The sequence below is a fragment of the Styela clava genome, chromosome 1, assembly GCF_964204865.1.
Source record: "Styela clava chromosome 1, kaStyClav1.hap1.2, whole genome shotgun sequence".
Taxonomy (NCBI): Eukaryota; Metazoa; Chordata; class Ascidiacea; order Stolidobranchia; family Styelidae; genus Styela; species Styela clava.
Genome location: NC_135250.1, coordinates 24270251 through 24295895, shown reverse-complemented (window position 1 = coordinate 24295895; position 25645 = coordinate 24270251). Strand labels below are relative to the sequence as shown.

At 35.6% G+C, this 25645-nt stretch overlaps 3 protein-coding genes across 3 annotated transcripts; all 3 read left to right on the top strand.

Moving 5' to 3' along the window:
- The first annotated feature begins 7442 nt into the window (after positions 1 to 7442).
- On the top strand, positions 7443 to 12558 carry LOC120339544 (uncharacterized). Its single transcript, XM_078115763.1, has 6 exons — positions 7443 to 7786; positions 8494 to 8534; positions 10054 to 10176; positions 10528 to 10632; positions 11193 to 11291; positions 11359 to 12558. The coding sequence occupies exons 1-6, from the start codon at positions 7548 to 7550 to the stop codon at positions 11514 to 11516; spliced, it is 765 nt and encodes a 254-aa protein (XP_077971889.1). The 5' UTR covers positions 7443 to 7547; the 3' UTR covers positions 11517 to 12558.
- A 5701-nt stretch (positions 12559 to 18259) lies between these two features.
- On the top strand, positions 18260 to 19375 carry LOC144426632 (cell death protein 3-like). Its single transcript, XM_078115760.1, has one exon. It carries the CDS (start codon positions 18363 to 18365, stop codon positions 19053 to 19055), a length of 693 nt encoding a protein of 230 aa, XP_077971886.1. The 5' UTR covers positions 18260 to 18362; the 3' UTR covers positions 19056 to 19375.
- A 4088-nt stretch (positions 19376 to 23463) lies between these two features.
- On the top strand, positions 23464 to 24902 carry LOC144425599 (caspase-7-like). The gene has a single exon (XM_078114920.1). It carries the CDS (start codon positions 23503 to 23505, stop codon positions 24664 to 24666), a length of 1164 nt encoding a protein of 387 aa, XP_077971046.1. The 5' UTR covers positions 23464 to 23502; the 3' UTR covers positions 24667 to 24902.
- The last annotated feature ends 743 nt before the right edge of the window (positions 24903 to 25645 follow it).

The window sequence follows — 25645 nt, the reverse complement described above, 5'->3', positions numbered from 1 at the left end:
TTGGCAATTACAAATTTCAGCGCTCCGAAAGTATTCGTACCAAGATGACGCACAACCTGAACCCTAACCTGGTACACATACTATTTTCAAGTTGGGCGACATTTCGTACACACCTAAATTTCAGAACCCCCCCTTTGAAAATTCCTGGCTACGCCCCTGATGGGAGTTGCAATATTTCTGCATTTCTCGAAATTCGAAAGCATACCATTTAATTTGTCACATTTCACATGTGGGGCTACATATCACCAAATCTTTATCGAATGATCACGGCAAAAAGAACATCTGAAATTATAGCGACATATCTTTTGCGGATAAACAACTGTCAACGCAAGAGCCTTTCAGATTACAGAAGAAACTGTAGCTACGAAACGCTCTCCATATGAAAAACGTTTTCGTAGAAACATTGCTTCGACCAACGTAAGATTTTATACATATGAAAGACCGAAATGTCCGATTCGAATGAACAGAGGTGTCAAACTCGTTGCCCGCGGGCCTCAGCGAACTTCCAATGAGGCCCTCGAACGCTTAACAATAATTTTGAGATTTTGTAATTTTTTTTCTTAATTTAATACATTTTCAAACTTTTCAAAGTGAAATTGATCATTCACGCAGAAAACGACAATTTGCAGAAGGTAGTTTTGAGAACTTACAAATATTTTTGTTCTCATTTTCACTCAATTATGAATACACCTCAAGCTAGTAAAAAATACTTATACTAAAGAAAAAACACCTCAGAGATTGAGAAGAAATGCAAAGGACATGAAGAAGGTCGCATTTTACAAGAAAAATGGGAGTTGCAATATTTCTGCAATTTCTGTGTTTCTTCTCAAAATTTGGAAGCATACCATTAATTTGTCACATTTCACCTCAGTACAATGAATAAATTGTATGCATTATAATGACAAGCACAACAGTCAATAGGACAAATTTGAAGATCAACTTCGAACCACGAAACTTCTGCTGTTAGCAGCACAGCTAAATCAACAACAAACCTTCAAAAAAATTTCTAAAAGTAACGTTGCCACTGTTATACCCAACTATGAACCTAGCCAGATGATTGCAGCCTCGGACGGCCTCTAATACTGATAGATCTTTCATATAAAATTGCTTTGTGAAAACGCACTTTTTCAAAAGTTTATCATTGACAATTCTAGTTGCTACTAGAGTTGATGAGATGTGTGCAAATTCAAGAACAAAGAAAACTGCTTCAGCTGACTTTAAATATGTTTCCTTAGTTATTGCCGAAATTTGTGCTATATCAGGTACTGCACAACTTGCGGACTTTATCCGAGCTTGTGATGCTAAGTTACAAATAAGGGAGGAATTCCTGAAATTGATCAAACATTCTCAACGATCAAAGTTAACCGATGATCATGTGACCTCGTTAATAAGAGTTGGTACTGTAAAATCATTTCAGCCTATAGGCTTACCATACGTCCCTCTTTAGGCGGGACAGTCCCACTTTTCAACGTCTTGTCCCGGCAAATTCCGAGTTTCTACTGTACTGTAGTTCAACGTGTAAAATTACTTATGCTCAGTTATTGCGCACTAATGACATACAGTACAGTCACGTGCTATGTTTTCACAGTATGATTTATTAGACTCACACCCTCATAGGTGACGCTGCTCGATAACCATCACTGGTTTATCGCGTCTCCTTTCACACTGAAATGCATTCTTTCATCTTTATAAATTATGTTACCTTGGGTCAATTGATGTTTTTTTCCCTTTTTTTTCTGTGTAGAAAAATATGGGGAGAAAGTACATGTTTTTGGATGCATTGCATGAACTTTTTGTGAACAATAAAATGATGTGATGTGTATTATATGTACAGTGTGCTTATTGAGTCAAATTAAATAATCTGGAAAGTCGCAAGAATTCAAGAGTGAAAACGGGAACTAAAATGTCAGAAGCAGACTCCTTTTACACTTTGACGGAATCGTCCAACGTAACTAACGAGAACACCCCACCCTCCGCCGCTACTTCTAGAAACGATGCTGGTGTGGCTGGCTTTACAAGACCAGACAGTAAGTAATACAAAATTAGCGGTTAATTTCAGTTTCCATTCTGGCAATTTAACTATATGCATTAGGTTAGGCAATGTGTTTACTTCAATAAAAGCAAAGGCGATGTAAACGAACAACAATATATTCCATTTTCCCCTGCGCCATTAAATTTCAATCAATAGGTTCGACACACCCCTTGACGTAGGCTTCAATTTTAAATTATTTCACCATACGAGGGAATGTTTTGTTTGAATCTCAGTCTATAATAATATGTATCGTGCGATATATGAAACAATAAAGATCTATAATGAAACAAGGGTATACAATTAAAATTCGAAAATTTGTTCTCGATTGGTTCGATATCGTTCTTTTCTTTTGTCTAAATTTCTCTCGAATTTATCTCACTCGATAATGTCCACAACAAGTATTTTCATAAACTCGTAGGTTGAATATGACATAGATTCTCTTTGCTGTCTATGGTTGGCGCGGACAAAATTATTGAATTCACGAGTTTAATTCTAAAGAAGCAGAAAATGTGGTTTGATTTATTCTTCAAAATTTCGATTTTAGCCGCTATTTAAATTGCTCATATCTTTTCTTATTTTATATAAGTTTATTAATATTGTTTTTCTAGTCACTCAAAGATCTAGAAATCAAATTGGTGGTCTTGACGGAGAAATAGAATCAGACGGAATAATAAACAGTGGAGCAAGAGATGCGCCTTGTACGGTCATTAATTTAAGCTAAGCTTGACACTAATTTGCCCTCCTGTAAATAAAACAAGGAAGCAATGTTTAAATACCACAAAACGAAGTAGTACGCATAGCTAATTACTAGATAGTTATCCCGACTTCGATTGACCGCAATGGTTTTAATTTTGGTGACGTCATCACACACACACACATAAAAAAAGGAATCCCAAAGAGCCCACAAAAATTCTTGAAAAAAATGAAACAGCTCTCTAGCGACAACAACAATCTTTTTTCACTAGACCTGTTCCTGTAATTAAAAAGAAAAGCGATTTTTTTCATGACAACAAAAAAGGCAAAAGAATTCTAAGAACAACAACAACATAATTTAGTAATACCATCTATAGATATATTTCGTGCCCAAAAACTAGTTGAGAAAGAATATATAATTTCTGATGATAACAAGATTTAAAAAGAGAGTATTATGATTCTGTCTGTTATGCATATTATTATCATTTTCCATTTGTGTTCTAGGTCAAAGTTGTGTTTATATCACATCTGGGCCTCATTATGATGAATTTTATCGACTCTCAACATATTCAAAGTTTCCATTGAATGTACCGGTGAAAATTGGCGATTTAGCGGCCGCCGGCCTGTATTATACGGGATTTAGAGATAGAGTGAAGTGCTTCAGGTAATTTTTACTTCATAGTTTCATTCTTCAAACACAATGCAATTGAATTTGCTTTGTTTTTTTAGTATTTGATTGGGTACATGAGACATTGATCCCCAATCTTACTTAGCAACGATTTCAAATTTAAAGTTAGCTCCGCAAACGATATAGATACCACAACGTTTATTACCTTAAATTATTCATGAATATCGGTATCTGCATATATTCACATCGCATGAATGTTGGCAATGTCAAGGGCTCAAATCGTTTACTTATATCTTATTCTTTAAAAAAAGCAACTGCACTTGCTTAGTGTTTTATTTATACCACCGAGCCTATCGGACACCAAGAGGAAATCAAGTGTGTCATATAACTTTGAAACCCGTAATATCATTCATAACTCAAATACCTAAAATCCGTAGAAAAAACATCTGTTCAGTATTCGAAAAGGTTTATTAATGGCCCCTTGCCACAAATTGTGTAAAAAGTTTGCAGAATACCTCGACAGACGATTGAAACGGAACAAAGTTTTTCCGTACGTCGCAATTCAATTGTTCCCAAAGACAATTTTGGGTAAAATAGCGTGTCCTATAGAAATGAAAGAAATTTGGAAATTTAAAATAAAACGAAATCAATAGTTTTTGAAGGCTTTGTCGGCCAATACGTACTGAAATCATTCAGTGCATCATTTGCGGAGAATATTCCAACAGCGAATTAGCAAAACGATCCACTTCGTGTCTAGAAACAGCACATTTACATTACGTCAACATATCATCACTTATTTTGCTAATGCAGTTGCGGAATGTCCGTAGAAAATTGGACGTTAGGAGACGATGGGATGGACAGACAATGGCACAAATCGGATTGTGCAATGGCAAATGGTAACAATTGTTTAAATGTTGCATTACCGACACCAAATTTTCGAACTTTATTGCGAGCATTTAAAGGTCTTCCAAACAAATCGTTTGCGGCGATTGGAGGAAGAGAAGACAATTATGCAGTAAGTATAGCAAATATTCATGTCCACCACGCTTAGTATGAGTAGGCATCAAAACCTGAAATGAAATGAGGCCATTCTGCGTTGTATTTTTGTGTCACAATTCGAGTGAAAACTGTGGAGCACCTCATAACAAAATTAATTCTGTCATATCCTAATGCTCTCAGGAAGCTTACTTTTTTACCCATGTTGTTGGCATTCAAGCTGAAATCTAGATTCAAGATGCTAACCGAGCTTTGTTGAATTACAAGTAATGTATGGATTAACATACTAATTTTTAGTCGCTGAATTATAGCAATTCAAACTTCATTTTCAGGCAGCACCGAAAAGAGGAAACCAATCAGCAAATATGCTAATGTGTAAGTTAAAAGTTTACTCACGTATTATGCTTTAAAACAGTTTTCATCTACTTGGATGTGTTACAACAATTTCATCAGTTTGACTAATTCACCCAATTTCTATTATCATTACAGCAAATTCCTCCGCGGCACTCATGAATGTCACTGAAGTTACTCCCAACCCTGATCGAGTGAGAATAGAGGATTCGTTGCTACCAGTAAGTTATCATTCCCTTTCATGATTGGTATGATTCAACTTGCGTTTTCCTTTAGTTTGATGAACTGACAGAGAAATATTAATTAGTCAATAATGTTTGAAAAACTATTTCCACTGAAAAAATTATTTTCACAAATTTTTAATTTTAATATTTTTCCATTCAATATTTTATTTTCAAATAAACATACCTGAAGGCGTTAGATTCCATTGTTTTCGTTTTAGCTTGACTTTATTTTTATTTAGGAACTGGAATTTGCAAACATAATATCTACGGAACATCGTGACATGTTATTGGGAATTAACTTAAAAAAAGAATAAATACTTGAAGAATAAATACTTCTTAAAGAATGAGACTATATTGAACGAAAAATTTGGATAGCAACTTTCGGAAACTAACTGAAAAACTTTGTTTAGAAAATTGAGCCACGACGAAAACGCAAACATCGAAGATATATTACAAGATTTCAGCAAGTCGCAGATGACGAGGAAACAACATCATTCCCGAAACAATAGCAACAGCATTTCCTCCGAGATTATTGAGTTTTGGCATTTTAAGTAATTTTCTGGAGTAACGTTCTGCCCAGTAACGGAAAATTTAAAACTTATCTGATAAAATCAGATAAATGAAAGTGAGCTTTTTACTGCCAATCGGAATATCATAACTGGGGTATTTTCAGTGACAGATTCTATGTTAGTTGGAGAACATTTCTTTTAAGTGCAAGTTGCTTACCCGTACAGTGTTTATTTATGCATTGAAAATTTTCATTAAATTTACTTGTTCCTAAAATGTCTTGAAAACTAGAAAAGAAAATGGCAGTTCATCAACAACACAAATTTTTTTGCACTTGCCATAATAAAAGTTTAAAACGTTGGGGTTTGTTGCGTCTCTCTGCGTATGTTCGCTTATTGTTCCAACAATCATGAATGAGAGTTGCGTGTTCATCTAGATTGTATAGAAACATAAAATGATGACTAAAGATTATGAAGTGCTACACACCGAAGCAGAGTAAATGAACACGTGAAATTTTCGGCGCATTCTAGTCCTATTAAAATAGTTCTTCAATGACAAGGAATAAAATGAGGGACTTCTTTCAGTAAAGAGATTGGAAAATGACCCAATTGTTTGAGAAACGCAACATTGTGTTCAAGTATATTATGAGTTTTGTTGATAAATCAAGTGTTTCCAACAGTTTTTTATCAAACTCCCCTCTACACGCCGCCTATTTAGGAACTTTCTACTCCTCCCTCAGTATGCATGAAAAGTACCATAAGCTATTCGATGTATCTTTCGGTAGTGTTACTCGCAAGCGGTACTGCAGCTTGAAGTAGTTTAAAATGAACATAGACAAAGAATTAATAATAATAAAGAATTAAACGAGAATATCGGTCAGAGACCGAAGACTTATCGATCGAAAGTTATAGGATCCCCAAAACAGCGTTCTTATTCCATAGTGACACCTTGTGTCCCATCACTAATTAATTGATAACTCGCTAATTATACGACATAATTCGCCCTAAATCAATAGGCTTCTAGTACGAGATATGATGAATGCACATGCAAAATCTGCAACAGATTTAATCTTGCTTGCTTTCGTGAGATATCGCGTGCATCTAACAGACAGACAAGCTGACAGACAGACAGACAAACCGACAAATACCTACAAATCAACATGCTTACCGATTAAAATAAGTAAAATATTGTAATGAAACAGCTAATGCAAATTCCTCAAAAACGACAAATTTGATACCTAGGAAGGAATTCCTCCTTGGTCGGATGAACGTGGGGCCAAATTATTCGTTTATATGAAAATACCCAGGGTGGTCAGTTTTGTTTGCGCTTAGCATGGTGCATGTTTAAAACTGTCGAATGGTACACAGGGAATTAGAAGTTGTCGGGAGTTTCATAAATCAATAAATCATCGACTGCAAAGCTGAAGTAGTAGAGGTAGAACTTTTTATTACTTTTGTTTGGCTCATACAGCATGTAGTCCAGCGGTGAGATGCAGTGGTTCGGCTTTTCTTGGTATTTCATTATAGTCTGCGTGAGTTTGATACAAACGAGAACCCGTTCTTGAAAGTCTGAAATTCGCCACTCCAGAAGTTACAAAAAAATTTAGGTACTCCCGTAGTATGTGTACCAGGTTAGGGTTAGACTATAATCTTATTCCGAATTTTCTTATTTCAGTTATATTACGAGTTCGGCAACTGTCTGTGTTAGCCAAGTGAATATACCATACCATACCCCTGCCCATATAGCTCCGTCACTTTACACAACTAGATGTGAAGTAGGCGAAACAAAATTAGTTACCACCGTATTGATACACATATTTCTGAAACGCCAAAATTTGCAGAAGGGTCACGCCTCCGGGCTTCGAAATAATATGTCACACCCTCCGAATAGGTCACCACATTTTATGTAACAATATCACAGCTACATGAGATTCAAAACAAGGTATTAAATTACAAATACGATACCGCAACATCATTAGCGAGCTATTATTTTGGTTACCTCATACGCGTACGGGTGGAGGTCGTTGATTGTATCTGAAATTACTCTGGACTAATAACGAGTTGTCGAGGTTTCAGCAAACAATTTCAAGTTTATTTTACGTTGAGGATCACAAAATATGGCTGAATGTAAACCTTATAAAAGTTTGTGCCTGGAATACTTTACTCGGGAAACACAAAAAGCGAAGTCAGGGAAATTTGCCTCGCACCTATCAAAATCGCTATCAGATTTGGACGTCGACTTCATTGACAACACAACAGACGATGTGTTTTCCTTAAGTTATGGCGGCGAACATCAAAACATTGCTCCCAATACGTTTCTCAGAAGTAGAAGCACGGAAAGACTCGATTATGACATGTAAGATATATCCAAAAAAAAAAAAAATAAGCTAGTGCCAGCTTCTGTTGCAAATTGAACGCTCAAATTTTACTTGGTAGTACTGCTTATGCGTATTAACTCAATAAATTTCTTGCGTTAAATAGCTAATATCAAACCTGGTACTCTGCCAAAGTATTGCAGATTGACTTTCTAATATTTCCATTTGAGTTCATAAATTATTTTTTGTATCGATGTTTTAAAGCAGTGGTTCTCAAACTTTTTATGCCGCGTCCCCTTTCTAGAATTTGTCAAGTCTCGCGCCCCCCACCTCAGAAATACCTAGCTAACAATATGCTACAAATAACAGATAGTAAAGCAAAAGTATGTTTTATTCAAAAAACACGTTGAAAATACGTGGATGAAACGTAAATATATATACAGAATAAAGAAATGTAAATATCCAAAATAAGGCGGGCAAGATCAAATCTAACAAATATCTTCGATTAGCTTAACGACCCCTCAAAAAAACTGGCTATGCCGTCCTTGTGGGGTGCGCCCTTTCGTTTGAGAATCATTGTTTTAAACCATTACGTGTTCTGTTTGACAAAGCGCATTAGCATGTTGCACATCCACACTCACAATTTTGTATTTTGCCTTGGACATTTCCTATATTGATTCAATCAATACCCTTAATAGAGATTGAACGTTGTTGATAAACTTGGAAAATCCTGAAATTAAAATTACAGGTCTTTTGAAATGGAGAAAGGTACAGTGGGATTTAGTGAAGGTAGGCATCGACTAGATATAATTTTATTGATATCTGTAGTTCAATTGATTTCTAGATATTTTTCGAAGAAGAGCCTACATATACCTTTTAGCGTGGCTCCTAGATATAATCGTTCTTTCCCCTTAAATTGTTTAAAAAGTTGTTAGAAGTTGAAACAACCATAGCGGTTTTGACATTCTGGGACCCTGTTTTCAAAATTGCGATTTCTCGAAATACTGGATTCGGACCTATATAGTCTATTATGCAATTGCTTAAAGAAACTAACAACCTTGGGCTATATTTTCAAACTCATTAGTTCTTTTTCGGTGCACGCACTGGGACTCCCCATGAATGCTTCCGCATGTTCAAATTCAGACGGTATTCAGACCGCATGTTCAGACGGTACTTACCAGAGTATAATTTATTACCGGAAAATGACTGGAACCAGTGAATCTCAACATTTGTTTTGTGGTCTCGCTTTCGAAGCTATATGTTAATTCCTTAATTGATACGACATTGTTTTGATCGAAATTGAATAAAAACCCTCCTAATTTGCATTCTAAAATAGGGCATTGTAGAACACGAATGATTAAGTATAGGAATAGAATATAAATATAATATATACACATACTCGGCTCGTAATTTAGGCAATCATTGTAAGGTATGATTCGAACAAGTATGTTCCATAGACTGAGAACATTATCTGACACTTATAAACGCACGTCAAAGAGCATATCGTATTTCGTGAGGGTCTCCACCTTTTGTTGTTTATTACAATCCGCTTCTGCAGACTACAAAATCTGTAAAGAAGTCGTAATAAGGTCAGGTATAAAGAAACCACCTGCGCCTTAAAGAACCTCTGTTGTCCTATATTTTCAAAACCGCAAAGTGATCAAAGGAAGGAAAATAGAGGAATGAAACCTTATAATATTTCCGCTCTAAATAGGTTTCTAGACAAGTGATTTTCAACCGGGATTCTGCGGTAGCGCATGGTTCCGTAAATTTCCTTCCATATCCGAGAGTCTATATTATTATACGTACATTTTTAAATCTAATCAAATACCATTAATATTTAACTTACAGTAGTTTTTTGAGCCTCCAGAACAGAGGTCTGCAACTGGCGGCCGCCAAGTCAATTAGTGTGGCCCTTGTCAACACTCCCCCCATCAATCATAAAATCTTAATCAGAGAGTTTTAATTAAAAGTCGCTCACGTCGGTAAAAATACATAATGATTTTTTGTTATTGTTGCTGCTTATATCTGCATCCTTTTATATTGCCTTTCCCGCGATTTTAGCTAATTTTTTAATTCGTTGTGCACACGGAATTTTTTTTTGTGTGGCTCGCTCTGAAGTTTGCTTTAGATCTATAATGTTTGGTTGAAAAATATTTTTCAGACAAATTGTTTCTTGTTATTATATTTGAGAGGATCAAATATTTACCGATATGTAAATTGCTGTAAAAAGCAATCGAACCTAGATCATTAAACCGTGACAAAGTTCTTTTCAACTTTCTAACCTTCAGGATGTTTGCTATTTCAGAGTTGGCCACTACACCGAACAAAGCAAAGGCAATAGAACGACAAACGGAATTGGTCGATGCAAGGTCACAACCCAAGATTGCTTGGTCCGATTTCTTAACTGATGCAACCAGAAGTAGTCTTGGTAAAATTGTTCAAATTTTATTTATCTTAAAGAGGGTGTTGACAATTTTATTGACTCGTTTCTCATAATGGCAATAGTAAAAGCATATATTCAAGTTGGTATACTCGAATCACAATACCGTATATAAAGACTAAAAATACCAATAACCCTAAAAAATATAGGGGTATTACATTACAGTTAAATTGGGTCAAAATAAGTAAAACTAAAATATGGAATATGCTCCCCCAGAAGATTCACGATTTGTGGGATTTTTTATTAATATCTCAAATTATCAATCTAGAGTTTTATGAGCTATTCAATGCACTTTTCACCAAATTTATTATTTCTAATGATACACATTGCTATTTGCAGAAAATCCAGAGACCTACATGACCAATGAGGAACCGCCAAATCGACTGTTGCCAGAAAGAATGTTTAATCAAAGTACGATCAACCACGAAGAAGAAGAGTTTACCGGTAAGAAATCAGAAATCAAGCTCTTGGTGCTCTGATATTATTTTGAGGTGTTTCAGCGTTCTCTCGTTCTCCCAGCCCTACTTCTTTCAGCACCTATGTGCTAGATTAAAAAGACGGAATCTAAGAGATAATAACCGGTATGGATATGGTCTCAATAACTACATAATATAGTCCAAATATTTTAATTTTATTTTTATTTTCATAAATTTCTTACTTTGTCTGTTTTGAAACTCTTCATCCCGCTCCCTCACTATACTGTGTACACAAAGCATTGTTCCCATTTGCTGTTCAATTTCGAAGTGATCATTTGCTAGTGTTACTCGCAACTCTTATCCTGGCTCTTGCACAGTTTGCATTGTTCACAATGTGTTTATGAGCACGTATCACAGTAATACTAACTACCCGCACAATAACAACAAAACTACAATACATACAAATTAAAATTTACTTCCAAAAACAGCAAAATTTCTCTTTGGGGCGGAGTTCTCCCCCGACTGGGAGCGTTAACATATAACATTTTTATGTCTCATGAATACACAACATAATATTTGTGTGTTTAGATGAGCAGAGTAACCAAGACAATGAAACAATCAGTGTCAGGAGCCACAATGAGAGCCACAATGAGAGGGCTCGGTCAGAATCAGATGTGATGACTCATGGTAAATATAGTTTGAATTCATTAAATTAATTTGATAATGATGAGCTATTATATCTAAACTTTTCCAGATATTGATTCGCCAGAAGAAAAGAGTAGTAAGCAAAGGACACCGAATAGTGCTCCTCCAGGGGGGATAAATACGAACGAATTAAATTGGAGTAAGTGTCGTATCGTGTTCCTTCGTACATGCCGTGTCATGAATGCACGTATTATGTGTTGGTTTTAACCTATTTATATATAGTAAATAAAGAGCACGCAGTTCAAACCGAAAACTAGATGGTTGCCGTGTTTGCATTCGCACTGCACATTCTTTCGATAAAAAGAAATTGTACTTGTTTCCTGGTCTACCGTAAAAAATGTTGTTGGGTCATTTCAGCAATATGCAGAGTAACCTTATTATATAACTCTCAGCATATGATTCTGTTTTATGAAATCAAATGTTTCTTGCAGAAGTTTAAAGACACATTGATATGAATCTGACTCAAAATGTATCTTTGCTTGAATAAAAATTAATTTGTGATTTAGCTATTTGACATTTATAGATTTGCGTAGAATTTGTAGAACGTTAGATATTTCTAATGGGGCAGTTATCCATACATTCTATCACCAACTGATAAAAATTTTGATGATAAAAGTTTGTAGAAATTGAACAAAACCTATATTAAACTCATATTTTACAATTGTGTTTGTTCTCTGGTCTGTTGTTTTTTTTTGCAGAAATAGCTGTTGATTCTGCTTGTGCTGGGACCTCTTCGGAAAGAAAGTGTAAAAGTTTCCACTCATCGATATTTATATACCAAACATGACAGTTTGTCATGCTAAGCTTTGACAGTACCTTTTTCGCATCGATTTCTTTATGGTGTATTTTTGCAATTCTGAAAATGTCCATAAATCAAGGAATGATTTGATGATGTGCTTTCAAATACAAACCCTGGTTTCTGCATAGTTAGCAACCCCCATCCAGTGGTCAGCACGTTTGGCCAATTTATGTTGGATCACACTCTCAGGTTAGATATTCGAGTTCAGGCAGACGCTTATTCTTAACGGCCGTTTTAAACAAGGTTCTTGTAAAAGTATCCAATGATATCCAACAATTTGACTCGAGATGTGATAAACCGTTCTGCTGTTTTAAGCTACATTTATGATATGTCTTTTGATATATTAGAATAGATCCTTTGAAAATTCTTCTTATGGAGGGGGGGGGGGATTTTGAAAGATTGCATAGCGATCCGTAGGCTGGTGTAATCAGAGAGTTTTCCATTTTGCCTCCTCAAAACCAGTAGTTTCTATTCATTTATAAATAGGTTTAAATGATTGATATGATCAACGATAAATATTGAAAATTTCAATCGATAATAGCATAAAAGTATGAAATGTCACAACAAAAGTTGAATCAGGTATTTCGTCAAAGAGTTAATTCAAAATATTGAAACTAACCCACACATCCTCCAGGATCATCAGTCATTGCCTTTATGAGATTTGAGGAAGTAACGTACAGTGAATGACTTTGCCGTATATTTAACTTGGCCTAACAAACTACAATATTTATAAGTCTGGAAAAATGATAATTTAAAATCCACCTACCTAATTATTCTTCTTTGGCAGGTTCCGTTATAAACTTCGATATAACTGGTATGCAGTTTCAATTGAACTAATTATCAATATAAAACAAAATAAGCTCATGTTTCCCTAACCGTTGACCCTGTAAAAAGTCGTGCTATGTAATAATATTGTGAAATATAATTTTCATGATAAATTTTTGTGAGTGTTTACGCAGTTTGGCGCTTGCAACTTGGTTTACAACTTAAAAATTTCCATTCTTCTCCCAAATAATCAATCAATGAAAAGTACCGAAGACAAGTTATTAGCACTCAAGTGTAGTTATGTTATATCAGATCCTTCGTTTCCTGTAGCAGAAATAATTGATCAAAAACTTGTGTAAAAAAAAAGTTTGATTGTCTTGAATAGCGCCAATTTTGTTGCGATTTTTCTTTCTAGAAGGATCTTCGTTTTTTGGGTATTCCGATTTTGGTATCCGAACTAATTTAAGTCACAAAAGTGTGGAAATGATCGTGCGTCGGCGATGAAAATTTATCTTTGTTAATTGACGATTGTGTCTTTGAAATTTATTTTCTTGCATTATAATAATCCATGCATTATACAATCACAAACGGTAACACCTCATGCAAATAATGCTGAGTGAGGTAAATTGAATCCAACCTACTCATTTCCGCCATGATCAAAACAAATCATGAAATTCGAGGAGGCATCATTGCCATTGATGTAATACCAAGTATGGCTGACTAAAAATTTTATAATATAGAGCTTGGGATATAGAGGAAAAAAAAGCCGGCGGAATATTCTAAAGGGCTGTGCATTTAAGCACAGAGATTAAAAACCTGCAGATTTCACTGAGAACTGCATTCGATTTTATTCATGGACTGGTATAGGCAAGCAAGCATAACGTTAGAGCAGTAAAGTTGCACAATTTACTAAATAAACATTAAAGGTAATAATGAGTGAATGTATATTCAGTTGCGAATGAATAAGTGAAATTTTTTCTCACTTGATGAACATTTTGTTTCACAATTTACGAAAAGTTGTAACCTCTATTTTAATATGCAACGACAGGTATATTAGTATTCTTTTCATTGAATATGAATGCATACTAATGGATAGCTTGGACAAAAGTAAACAAAAAGTAGTGGAATGAAAAAGGTGAAAGCATACCAATGCGGGAAACCATCATTTGTGTTATTACAGGGTGGTCCAAACCCAGGCCCGCGGGCCATATGTGGCCCGCCGCTTCATTATCTGTGGCCAGCGTCACATTTGGAGAGTAATCAATAAATAACATTTCGTGTTGTTTCGTAATGTAATCAATCAGGAAAATCTTTTAACATATTGTTGCATCACTAATGTCACTAAATTGACTAGTGTTATGGCTAGCTGAGGCAACTAGCGAAGTTGAATGATGTGCTTTGCAGTCTAAATTATTATCTGGCTTTTTATCGTTTTGGTCGGGAACATATATATGCTAATAATATAGGCATCATAAAAAACTAATAATCGAATGCGGATTTTATTAGCCTAGAATGGCTATATGTCTGGCAACTATGTGTTTGCACAATAAAAGTGTTTGTTTTTCATTGCACTGTTTACTTATTCTTTGCACTATTGTGGCCCGCGAACAATGCAAAAATAATTTTGTGGCCCGCGGAGCCAACAGCCTTGAACCACCCTGTAATATGACGAAAACAATAGCAGTTTGTAGACTTTGAAATATGACGAGTTTATACAGTTTTGTAAGTACAATTCAAGTTTTGTAAGTACAAGTACAATTTCTTTTTATCGAAAGAATGTGCAGTGCGACTGCAAACACGGCAACCACATAGTTTTCGGTTTGAACTGCGTGCTCTTTATTTACTTTGATATGCACACGATTCATCAATGCAATGATATCTTCGTTTCGTGCATGCTCAAGAAATACGTCACAGACAGCTTGAATAAACCAGCTTCCCTCATTTTCATCTCTAAAAGACTTGTATCTTTCTATTGTCGAAAATGATATCAGCATGTTTGGTTCATCTCCAAATTGCCTCATTGCCTGAATCGTGTGCATATCAAAGTATCTGAGCGGGTAGTAGTCAGCTCACGCTCTGAACTAGATGGTTGCCGAATTTGCGGTCGCACCACACACTCTTTCTGTGGAAAGAAATTGTGCTTGTTTTCTGGTCTACCGTAAAAACATTGAGTGGAACCCACGATATTCTGAGTCATCTTATTGTATAGAACCCGGAAAATGCATAAGGTTCTATTCAGATTTCACATATTTTTGAAAGCATATTTTTTTGAATCAAACTCAAAGTACATTTGCTTTATAAAAAATGCATTTGTAATTTTACTATTTGGCAATTATAGATTTGCCTAGAATTCGTAGAACGTTAGAATAGATATTTCCAACGTAGCACATATTAAACAGTTATAAATACAATATACAATTAAGGGATATAAATTTGATAGAAGTTTGTAGAAAGTGTACAAAACATGTATTAAACTTGTAATCGACAATTTTGCTTATTTGTCTGGTCTGTTGATTTTCACGGCAAAAACAGTAATTGGTTCTGTAGATACAACAACGAAACTAAGGTTTTGGGATATGCGATTTAAAGATACCTGAATACAGAACATGGCAGCTTGTATGGGTATAAAACTTAAATAGTATCTTTTTCGAGCACGATTTCGGTTTTGTGATTTTGAAGATATCCATATGCCATAGTTGCAAAACAGAAAATGCGATGACACTCTTTCAGCTATTGACGAACGCTTATGGTTCATACGCCAATAACCCCGACAACTACCTGCGTAGGAAAGTTGGGCAAAACTTGTTTATGGATTCGATTGTAAAATATAGAGAAGAACTATTTGTGCTTGATGCCTGAATAGCGTATACAGCCACGTTTTCAATGTGGGATATTTGTTGGGTTTATACTTAGATGAATGAGATGCTCTGAGAATAATATTTATTCGTGATTGCTTTTCATCTAAAGTCGTCATCAGAAAGAGAATTGAATGGGGTAGGCCAAAACGGAGAAGTACACATATCTAATCTTTTACATCACAGTAGACTACCGCTACCGGTACCGTAGTCCGGACTTCCCCTGACCACCTGATAGCAACGAACGCGGAAACGTCCCAAGGTGCGCCTTTTTAAATTTGATGACGTCATCGCACACAAAAAAGAAATCTCTTGGAACCCGCAGACATTTTTAAAAATAAATAAAAATAATAGTCTTCTAGCGAGAAGAACCACTAAAAATTTTCAAAAATATGGTCTATGGATCAAAATAAAAAGCGATATTTCAAAACAACAAGAAAGAAAATACAACAACATAATAACAAAACGTCCCATAGGTCCAGTGCGTCCATTAAATGTATATACGTGCAGCTTCCTCTATAATCCGTAAAGTTACCGTTACGCAAGCAAAATTATAGATATCCGTGAAGCGCGGGAAAAATAGGTTACTTGTTACGTCACTCTAGATATGTACAATGTAAATGCATAAAGCGGGACTAATATGACAGTGCCCAAATTTAACATGTAAATCCACAGACCTCATTATCCTAAAAGTAAAACAAAGGGTATAAATTAAATACTTAGCGCAGTTCCATAACAAGGCTATGCAAGCATTTTGTACATTTAATAAAAACGGCTTACAGACATTTCGGCTCAAAAAGACTCGTGTTCGCTTATACGTATATCAAAAAAAGTGGCAGATTTTTGACGACCACTTCCATCTTTATGTGCTGACAATTTGAAATCTATTGGACCGAGACCTTCAAGTATTACCACTCCCGTATCGAGACAGATCTTATGAAACGAAAATTGGAGAGATTCATCTAAATAACGAATATGCAGAATCAAAGTCAGACATTAGGATTAAAGAAATGTATGTTGTTGTAACTTGCGAGTATGATAATGTTTCTGTGAGGTTCTTTCGCATCAGTGTTGATTTTTTCTTTCTTTATTATATAGGTTTTCTTTGTGTCAAAGTCAGTGAATGCGTGTGAAAGGTTGTGATTCGATGCTGCAACCACGCGTACTTTATTTGTCAAACAAAAGTTTGTGTCAAGATAATATAGTCCGGCAGATAAGGGGACCTTTTTGGCCCAATTTTGATTTCAGACATAAAGTTTTTTTTATTTGTGATTATTCATCTTGGGGTCATTGCCCATTGCGCTTTTAGGTGTTTTTTGAGCCCAGCTTTGGGTCGCGACCCATATACAGTATATGGGAATACTGTCGAAACATACGCGTAAAATAAAGAGTACTATTTCAAAATACCCGTTTTTGTTGCAATTAACAATACAAGCCTGCTAATGCAGTCGCCAGTGGTTCAAGTGCATATACACCCGGTAGAGAACAGTCAATTATTTGTTAGCGAGAATTGTTATGCAGCGGGATGATCACGACGACGCATTGAAAGATAATGATATCACGAGAACAAGAATAAGAAAATTGCTACATTTTATAGTATATCCCTGGGAAATAATGTAGTTCATTCTTATGTTTCATGCCAATGCTTTTCAAACTACCAAAGACTATCAACACTTTTGCTTCTTCACCTCTATAAAAATACATTGTTATTATATATCCGCATTTCCGTCTGTTTGTTCGTGCTCCCAGATAACCGATCAGTGCCCTCCAAGGAGGACGGGGTCCCCTTTTAAGAAAACCTGTCACAAACTAAAAGAGGCGACCGTGCTTCTCTTGCCTGTTGTCATGCTGTCCCTGGAATTCAGCTACAACAAAAATTTCACAAAAACGGATTTTTAAATTTTATGATTTTATTAATATTCTCAACAATGAATGATATACGGGTGGTAAAATGCCAAGTTATTCCAACAACATGATCATGTTTTGCAATTTACAACCAATATTTTGTATGTAACTTTGTTTGACAGAGCCCCAAAAGCTCTAACTACAAATATCAAAAATGTGAGGCCAAAATAGTCACACTACAACATTGTCAAATATGCTGTATTTACGATAGATAACAGGTTCACCAAAAAGCATTACATGAAAAATGGTGAAATAAAGATCAATTCAGAAACATCTACTTGGTGATATGCATCTGTTGATGATTTTATGTGTTTGCTTCGGAAGTTTAATAACAGAATTAATTGTGGTTGCTGGGGATGTTTTAAAAAAAGGTTGCTTGGAAAAAAGTTTTCACAAAAGGTTTGATAGTAGTAGAGAAGGAGAAAAAATACTCCCATGTTTTTTTTTTCATTTGATAACCACGCCACAGAACTTCCCCTATAAGTATACGCAGCAATTCGAGAGGCAGAAATGACAAGATGGGATTTCATCGCATTGCAAACCAATATTAGCAATTCTTATATATATTCGCGCATTCCCATCTGAACAGCGTGGAAAAGATTATACCCATCTCCACACTTTCGCTGTCGCATAGAAACCGCAGAAGACTTGAAAGCTAATGAGATAGTCTCAACTGTTGAGTCTTTTGCAAGATTGCGAACAGAGCAAGGGTTTTGCGCAGTTTTCATTATGTCTCATGGAAGAACCGATGAAGATGGAAGACTTGATGTGTTGGTTGGGAATGACGATTCAACTGTTAATGTCAACGAGCTGGTGGGGAGCTTCAAGTCGGACCGCAATCCCCACCTTGAGCACACGCCAGTGATGATGTTTTTTCAGATGTGTCGCGGTTCCTTGGCTGATCGACGTGGGGATCATTATAAGCGTGTGCAGCAACACGGGGTACGTTCATCTGTGCGAAACGATACCACCGACAGTAATGATGACGATCAATGGCTTCGTAATGTACTGTCGACCATTTTACCCGACGGAATATTTATCGGTCTACAAAATCAAGATGACGAGGATGTGGCGGATGCCAATCCCGTGGGACCTTCGGAAACAGTCAATGTTCCCGATGAAACAGGTTCCGAGCATATTGGAAATGAACCAAACATGCTGATATCATTTTCGACAATGGAGGGATATAAGTCTTTTAGAAATGAAGGCGAGGGTAGCTGGTTTATTCAAGCTATCTGTGACGTATTTCGTGAGCATGCACATGATGAAGATATCATTGCATTGATGAAACGTGTGCATATCAAAGTAAATGGCCGTGTAGCACGCAGTTCAAGTCGACAACTAGATGGTTGCCGTGTTTGCAGTCGCACTACACATTCTTTTGGTGATAAGAAATTGTACTTGTTTCCTGGTCTACCGTAAAAAATGTTGTTGGGTCATTTCAGCAATTTGCAAAGTAACCTTATTATATAACTCTCTGCATATGCATTATGTTTGATGAAATTAATTTGTTCATTGCAGAAGTTTAAACTCACATTGCACTGAATCTGATTCGAAATGTAGTTTTTCTTGAATAGAAATACATTTGTGATTCAGCTAATTGACAATTATAGATTTGCGTAAAATTTGTAGAACGTTAGATATTTCTAATGAAGCAGTTATTCATACACTCTGTCACCAACGAATATAATTTTGATGATAGAAGTTTGTAAAAATAGAACAAAACACATATTAGGCTCATATTTGACAATTGTGTTTTTTGCTGGTTTGTTGTTTTTCTTTGCAGTAATAGCTGTTGATTCTGCTTGTACAGAGACTTTTTCGGAACCAAAATGTGAAAGTTTCGACTCGAAGATATTTTATACCAAACATGACAGTTTGTAAGGTTAATCTTTAACAGTACCTGTTCCGCAATCGATTTCTTAATGCATTTTCGATGATGCATAATGATGCATTTTTGTAATTCAGAAAATGTCCATAAATCAAGGAATGATTTGAGGGTATGCTAACAAATACAAGCCCTCGTTTTTGCATAGTTAGCCACCCCGATCCAGTGGTCAGCACGTTTGGCCATTTTATGTTGGATCGCACTCACAGGTTAGATATTCGAGTTCAGGCAAACGCTTATTCATACCGGCCGTTTTAAACAAGATTCTTGTAAAAGTATCCAATGATATCCAACAATTTTTGTGATGGACAGTTCTGATGTTTTACGCTACATTTATGATATGTCTTTTGATATATTAGATCCTTGGAAAATATAGATGTCTTTTAATATTTCCCCTAAGAAATGATTAGAATAGTTTGTTAACGACCAACAAAAGACTGATGGGCGACATTTAGCGGACGAACGTAAACCTTAATTTTTAAGAACATGGATTGAGACACAGCTCTATGTATTCTTGGGGAATGCTTTGTAATACATATCTGTAGAAACCATTATATACAATATAGGGAACAGTTCGTGAAACACAATTTCACGACAATGGCAAGATTAATGTCTGAGCCGATTACAGTTTAATAATTTATTGATTCCACAATAGACAAATATGGAGGCGACATTTAGAAAGACGATGGCATTGCAATTCGAGGCTGCAATTAACAGTAGTAGGCTGATGTAATCAGAGAGATTTCATTAAAAAATTGGTTCGATAAAAAATTGGGATCAACTGAAGAGTCTCCCTTACATTAAGAATCCTAATGTAATCAGAGAGATTTCGATTTTGCCCTTCAAAACCAATGGTTTCTATTCATTTAAAAATTGGTTCGATAAAAAATTGGGATCAACCGAAAATTGATATGAATATCCGTTAAGAACGGACAATTTCAGGACGATAAAAGTATAAAGAGTCACAAAAGTTCAAATGAGATATTTAGTCAATAACTTAATTCAAAATATTAAAAACCAACCAACACATCACCCACGATCATGAGGTTTCGCCTTTATGAGATTTGCGGAAGTAACGTACAGTGGGTGACTTTATCGTATAGTTAACTTGGCCAAACAAACTACAATATTCATGAGTCTGAAAAAATGGTGATTAAAAATACACTTTAAATATTCATATCTGGCAGATTCCTTTAGAGACTTTATAACTTTGATATAACTAGTATGTAGTTTCAATTGAACTAATTATCAATATAAAACTAAACAAGCTGAAGTTTGTTGGCCCTATGACAAGTCTTGCTATCCAATAAAATTGGGGAATATAGTTGTCATGATATTAAAGGGAGTGTTTACGCAAGTTGGCGTACCATTCTTCTTATCATTATTCTCTCAAAATAGTCAAGTCTGCAAATAAAAAGTACTGAAGACAAATTTTCGAAGACTGAAGTTTACTCATGTTTATCCAAACCTTCGATTACTTTAGCAGAAATAGGTGACCAAAAACTGTTTGCGTGAGAAAGAGTGATATTCTTGGATTTTTTGTCACAATTTTTGTTCTAGAAGGATCTTCGTTATTTAGGAAATTTTGATTTTAGTATCAGAACTAATTTAAGTGTCGAAATGGTGGTACGTCGGCGATGAAAATTTATCTTTGTTAATTTCGCGTAAAACGATTGCGCGTTTAAAATTTATTTTCTTGCATTATATTAATCCATGCATTCATTATACAATCACAAACGTTAACACCTTATACACATAATGAGTGAGGCAAATTGAAACCAACCTACTCATTTCCGTCTCGATCAACACAAATCTTTAAATGAAGCAACGTTTGTGGCATCATTGCCATTGAGGTAATACAAAGTATGGCTGACTAAAATTATGATGATATAAAGCTTGGGATATAGATGAAAATGTATTGGTGGAGTATTTTAAAATCACATCCTTATATTAATCACAGAGATCAAATCATTGGGAACAGCATATAGCTTTGATTTTAGTCAAGGACTAAAACCAGATTCCCTTGTCGGGCGTATGAAGTAGATCTCTACCTACAAGCGTCTATCAAAAACGTGACCAGACCAAAATTTTCGAGGGAGGAGGGGAAGTTTTAATACGACTCGCGCCATTCGCTCCAAACATAGCCAGATATAAGCATCCCCTGATATCTAACGAAATCTCAAGATATAGAGATATAGGCTACAATATTTTGACAAAAAATTTATTTATTATAGTTTACGTAAATCATTTATGGTGCTCCAGATTTATGCGCACCAAGATGTCGCACAACCTGAATCCTAACAGGTACACACATACTGTGTTCAGGTTGAGCGCCATCTTGGTGCGCATACTTCTGGAGGTCGTCATTTATAGTATTAAATCAGCTGCGGGCACTGTAATTATATGAATTATTATATATTATATGAATTGTTTATCATTTTGAGTTGTGCCGTTTATAAGTAATGTCAATTTTTCCCGAACATCATATACTTTTTTATTGCGCGACTGTGACCAATGTCGACATTTTTACAAAAGTCAGTAGTTTTCGGAAATAACGACAACAACGGTAAAGATGTAGAATATTTTATAGATTTTCTAGTCGCTAGCTTCTTTGAGAGAAGTAGTCTTTTTCTGATTTCCGTGATAGCTTTCTGGGCGTTAAGAATGGAATTGCACAACTTCACGGATATTTTTATTGAACCCCTGTTAAAATCATCATGTTGTAATCTTAATTTTGCGTAAAACTATTGTGTGTTCAAAATTAATTTTCCTTCATTATATTAATCCATGCATCATATAATCACAAACGGTAACACCTTATACACATATTGAGTGAGGCAAATTTAAACCAACCGACTCATTTCCGCCATGATCAACACAAATCCCTAAAATGAGCGACGTTAGTGGCGTCATTGCCATTCATGAAATACCAGGTATGGCTGACTAAAAATGTGGTAATATATAGCTTGGGATATAGATGAATATGTACAGGCAGAATATTTTAAAAGTACTTCCTTTTATTAGTCACAGAGATCAAATAGCCAAATACAGAGATCAGCCGTATGAGGTAGAATTCTACTTACACGCGTCTATCAGAAGCATGAACAGACTAAAAATTTTAAATGAACAGGCGAATTTTTTAATACGGCGCGCGTCTTTTGCTCCAAATAGGGCCAAATATGAGCATCCCCAGATATCTAACGAAATCTTAAGATATGGAAATATAGGCTACAGTATCTTTGACAAAAAAATTTATTAATTATAGTTTACTTAAATCATTTATAGTAATAAATCAGCTGCGTGCAGTCACTGTAATTATATTAAAATGTGATAGGTTATGAACTAGCATAGGCTGGACGTTTTTTATTATTTTGAGTTGTGCTGTTTATAAGCAGTGACAAGTTTCACGAACATCATATATTTGTTTATTGCGCGACTGTGGCCAATGTCGACATTTGTAAGAGTTTCCAGTGGAATTGATGACATCAACGCCAACGGTAAAGGTGTAGAATATTTTATGGATTTTTTAGTCGCCAGCTTCTTTGAGAGAAGATGTCTTTATTCTGATTTCCGTTATAGCTTTCGGGGCGTTTAGAATACAGATGCACAACTTTACGAATACTTTTTTTGAACCCCTGATAAAATTATCATGTGGGACGCAAATAAGAAGCCTAAAATTTTACAAGACAAAACAGAAAAAAAAGCAGTTGTAAATATTTGGCCTATGTCTTTTTTTGTGCTGATGGCAAATAAGCAAATATGATTTGTCACAGTATATCTGTGCTATAGTTTATCTTTAAACACTACAGATCGGTAATTGCAAACTCAGCTTACAGGAATTTATAAATGTTTTGTTATCGTCAATTTCGTTTGATCAATAAATAATTATGATGCGCTGGTAAAATAAATAATTACTTTATAATCTAAATTTTATTTTTCAGATTGAAGCATTTTATTTTTAGACAACGGAGTAATATATAAATGAGTGACCATAAAGATGTACAACATGTTCTTCATACTGTTAAATTGGACATCACTTTTAACTTGATGAACAACGAAGTAAATGCAACAGTTAATGGAAGAAGAGACGATCTTCTGGTAGAAATAAGAGGCGAAGACAAGCCACAAGATACTATCCCAAATGACCGTGCATTAAAGGCTAGGTATGAAGAACACGAGAGAGAATACTTTGACATGTCAAAGAAACCGAAAGGAAAAGTGCTTGTGATAAATAATGACTTTAGCCATGATAAAGATCGTAATAGAACAGAGGGTTCGGAACAGGATGTTAAAAATCTTGAGCAAGCGTTCAAACAGCTGGGGGGCAGGTCGCATGGATCTCAAGTCGATATTAACATAATTCGCAATTTATCATCAAAAGGAATCAAAGCTCACCTGCAATTGTTTATTGAAGAGTCGAGTAAAATACCTTCATTTGTGGCAATTGTAATAATGTCTCATGGCACTGGAACAGTTGACGGAGACGATATTGTATGTGGCAATGACGGGACTCGCTGTAAAGTCAGCGAGCTAGTTGAACTTTTCAAATCCAAGGATGAGTGGAAGGAAGTTCCCGTTATGATGTTTTTTCAAATGTGCCGTGGAAGCGATGTAGGCCCTAGTGCATATCAAGAGATTACTAGCGCTCAGCTTGGTACGGATAAAACTGATTCCACGCCCTTTTTCCAGCAACACAGGGAATATACTACAAGCTCCAAGTCGATTAAAAACAAACTGCTGATTGGCCTCCGTAGAGTCTTACCAAGCGGTCGAATTATTGGTCCAAATGACGACATGGGAGAGGATCAAATGGGAGCAGAAACAAAAGGTAAAGACGAAATTGACTTAACGGCGGAAGATTACGCCAGTCAAGTAACAAACATGCTGATTTCTTTTGCGACTGGTGAAGGAAGTGTTTCGGTTCTGAACACCTTGAACGGAAGTTGGTACATTCAAGAATTATGTAAAGCTATTGAAAACTTCTCCTCTGAGAAAGATATGATTGCAATTATGAATCATGTTCATGACAAGGTTAACAGAAGAACATCCGAAAACCCGAACTTAACTAACTTTGCCATGGCGTGTGATTCTTCTCATACTTTCGAAAAGAAGTTCGAATTCTTTCCTGGATTCCCAGAGAACTAGACTAGAGGCGGAACACACTGAAAATCATTCACAGAAGATGACAAGAATCTCAAGAATGTGATTTAAACTTATATTACAAGACTGTTATGATAATATGCTGTTTTTAATAATAGCCCTAAAGTAGTAATCCTAAAAAATTGTTTAAAATAGACTAAATCAATTTGTGTTCAATACGTATCATGAAAGATAATTATAAATGTATATATATATAGACTACCAACATAGTGTTTTTAATGTCAACCTTATTTTGGGTAGCGTGGCACAGAAATGAAAACATTCAGCTTGCAAGAAAACAGCTGAAAATGAGTTTTAAGAGAACAGGTCATGGCGAAATTGTGAAAATGGTACTTTAACAGTTTATTCGCTATGCCGACTTTCGTGTCCACATATCTGAACAGCGCTCTCTTATATTTAGAGTAGTCCTTCACACATTGCATAGATTCGAACTACACTCTGTCCCAGTGGTGCCCAAATTACTAGTCGCGACCCCGGGTTGGGTAGCGTAAAGATTCAAGGTCGCCTAACTTGCTCTGAACATGCAATGCGCACATGAGTCACTAAGCTTAAAAAGCTGGGAAGCGAAATATGTGCTGGTTGGGTAATAGTAAATAGTGATATTTTTGCATGTGATATTTTTATGTTTAAAGCTTTTTCGAGTATCGTATTCGAGTATACGAACTTCAAATTCTCAAATCCTTTTTCTCGAAAATCATGCGCCTTATAAGCCGGTGCGTCTGATGTATGGATCAGGTAGTGCTTTATAGCTGTGTGTGTCGATATTGTTCCGTTCTTGAAAAATCGCCTCCGTATGTATTTGCAAGCTTATATTTATTCTTTTTAATTTTGCTTTGGTCCCGCTCAAATAGCCAAAGAACAAACAATTTCATTAACATTTCAAATATTTTAAATTACGCTACGGTATTTACGCCTACGCCGTATTGTCCGTATAAGATACGGTATGTTACGATTGAATAAGTGG

Excerpts from the sequence above, each read along its gene's own strand:
- LOC144425599 (XM_078114920.1), top strand. The coding sequence starts at position 23,503 with ATGAGTGACCATAAAGATGTACAACATGTTCTTCATACTGTTAAATTG.
- LOC144426632 (XM_078115760.1), top strand. The coding sequence starts at position 18,363 with ATGTCTCATGGAAGAACCGATGAAGATGGAAGACTTGATGTGTTGGTT.
- LOC120339544 (XM_078115763.1), top strand. The coding sequence starts at position 7,548 with ATGGCTGAATGTAAACCTTATAAAAGTTTGTGCCTGGAATACTTTACT. Across the intron at positions 10,177-10,527 it reads TGCAACCAGAAGTAGTCTTG|AAAATCCAGAGACCTACATG; the intron begins GTAAAATTGTTC and ends TGCTATTTGCAG. Across the intron at positions 10,633-11,192 it reads CGAAGAAGAAGAGTTTACCG|ATGAGCAGAGTAACCAAGAC; the intron begins GTAAGAAATCAG and ends TTGTGTGTTTAG.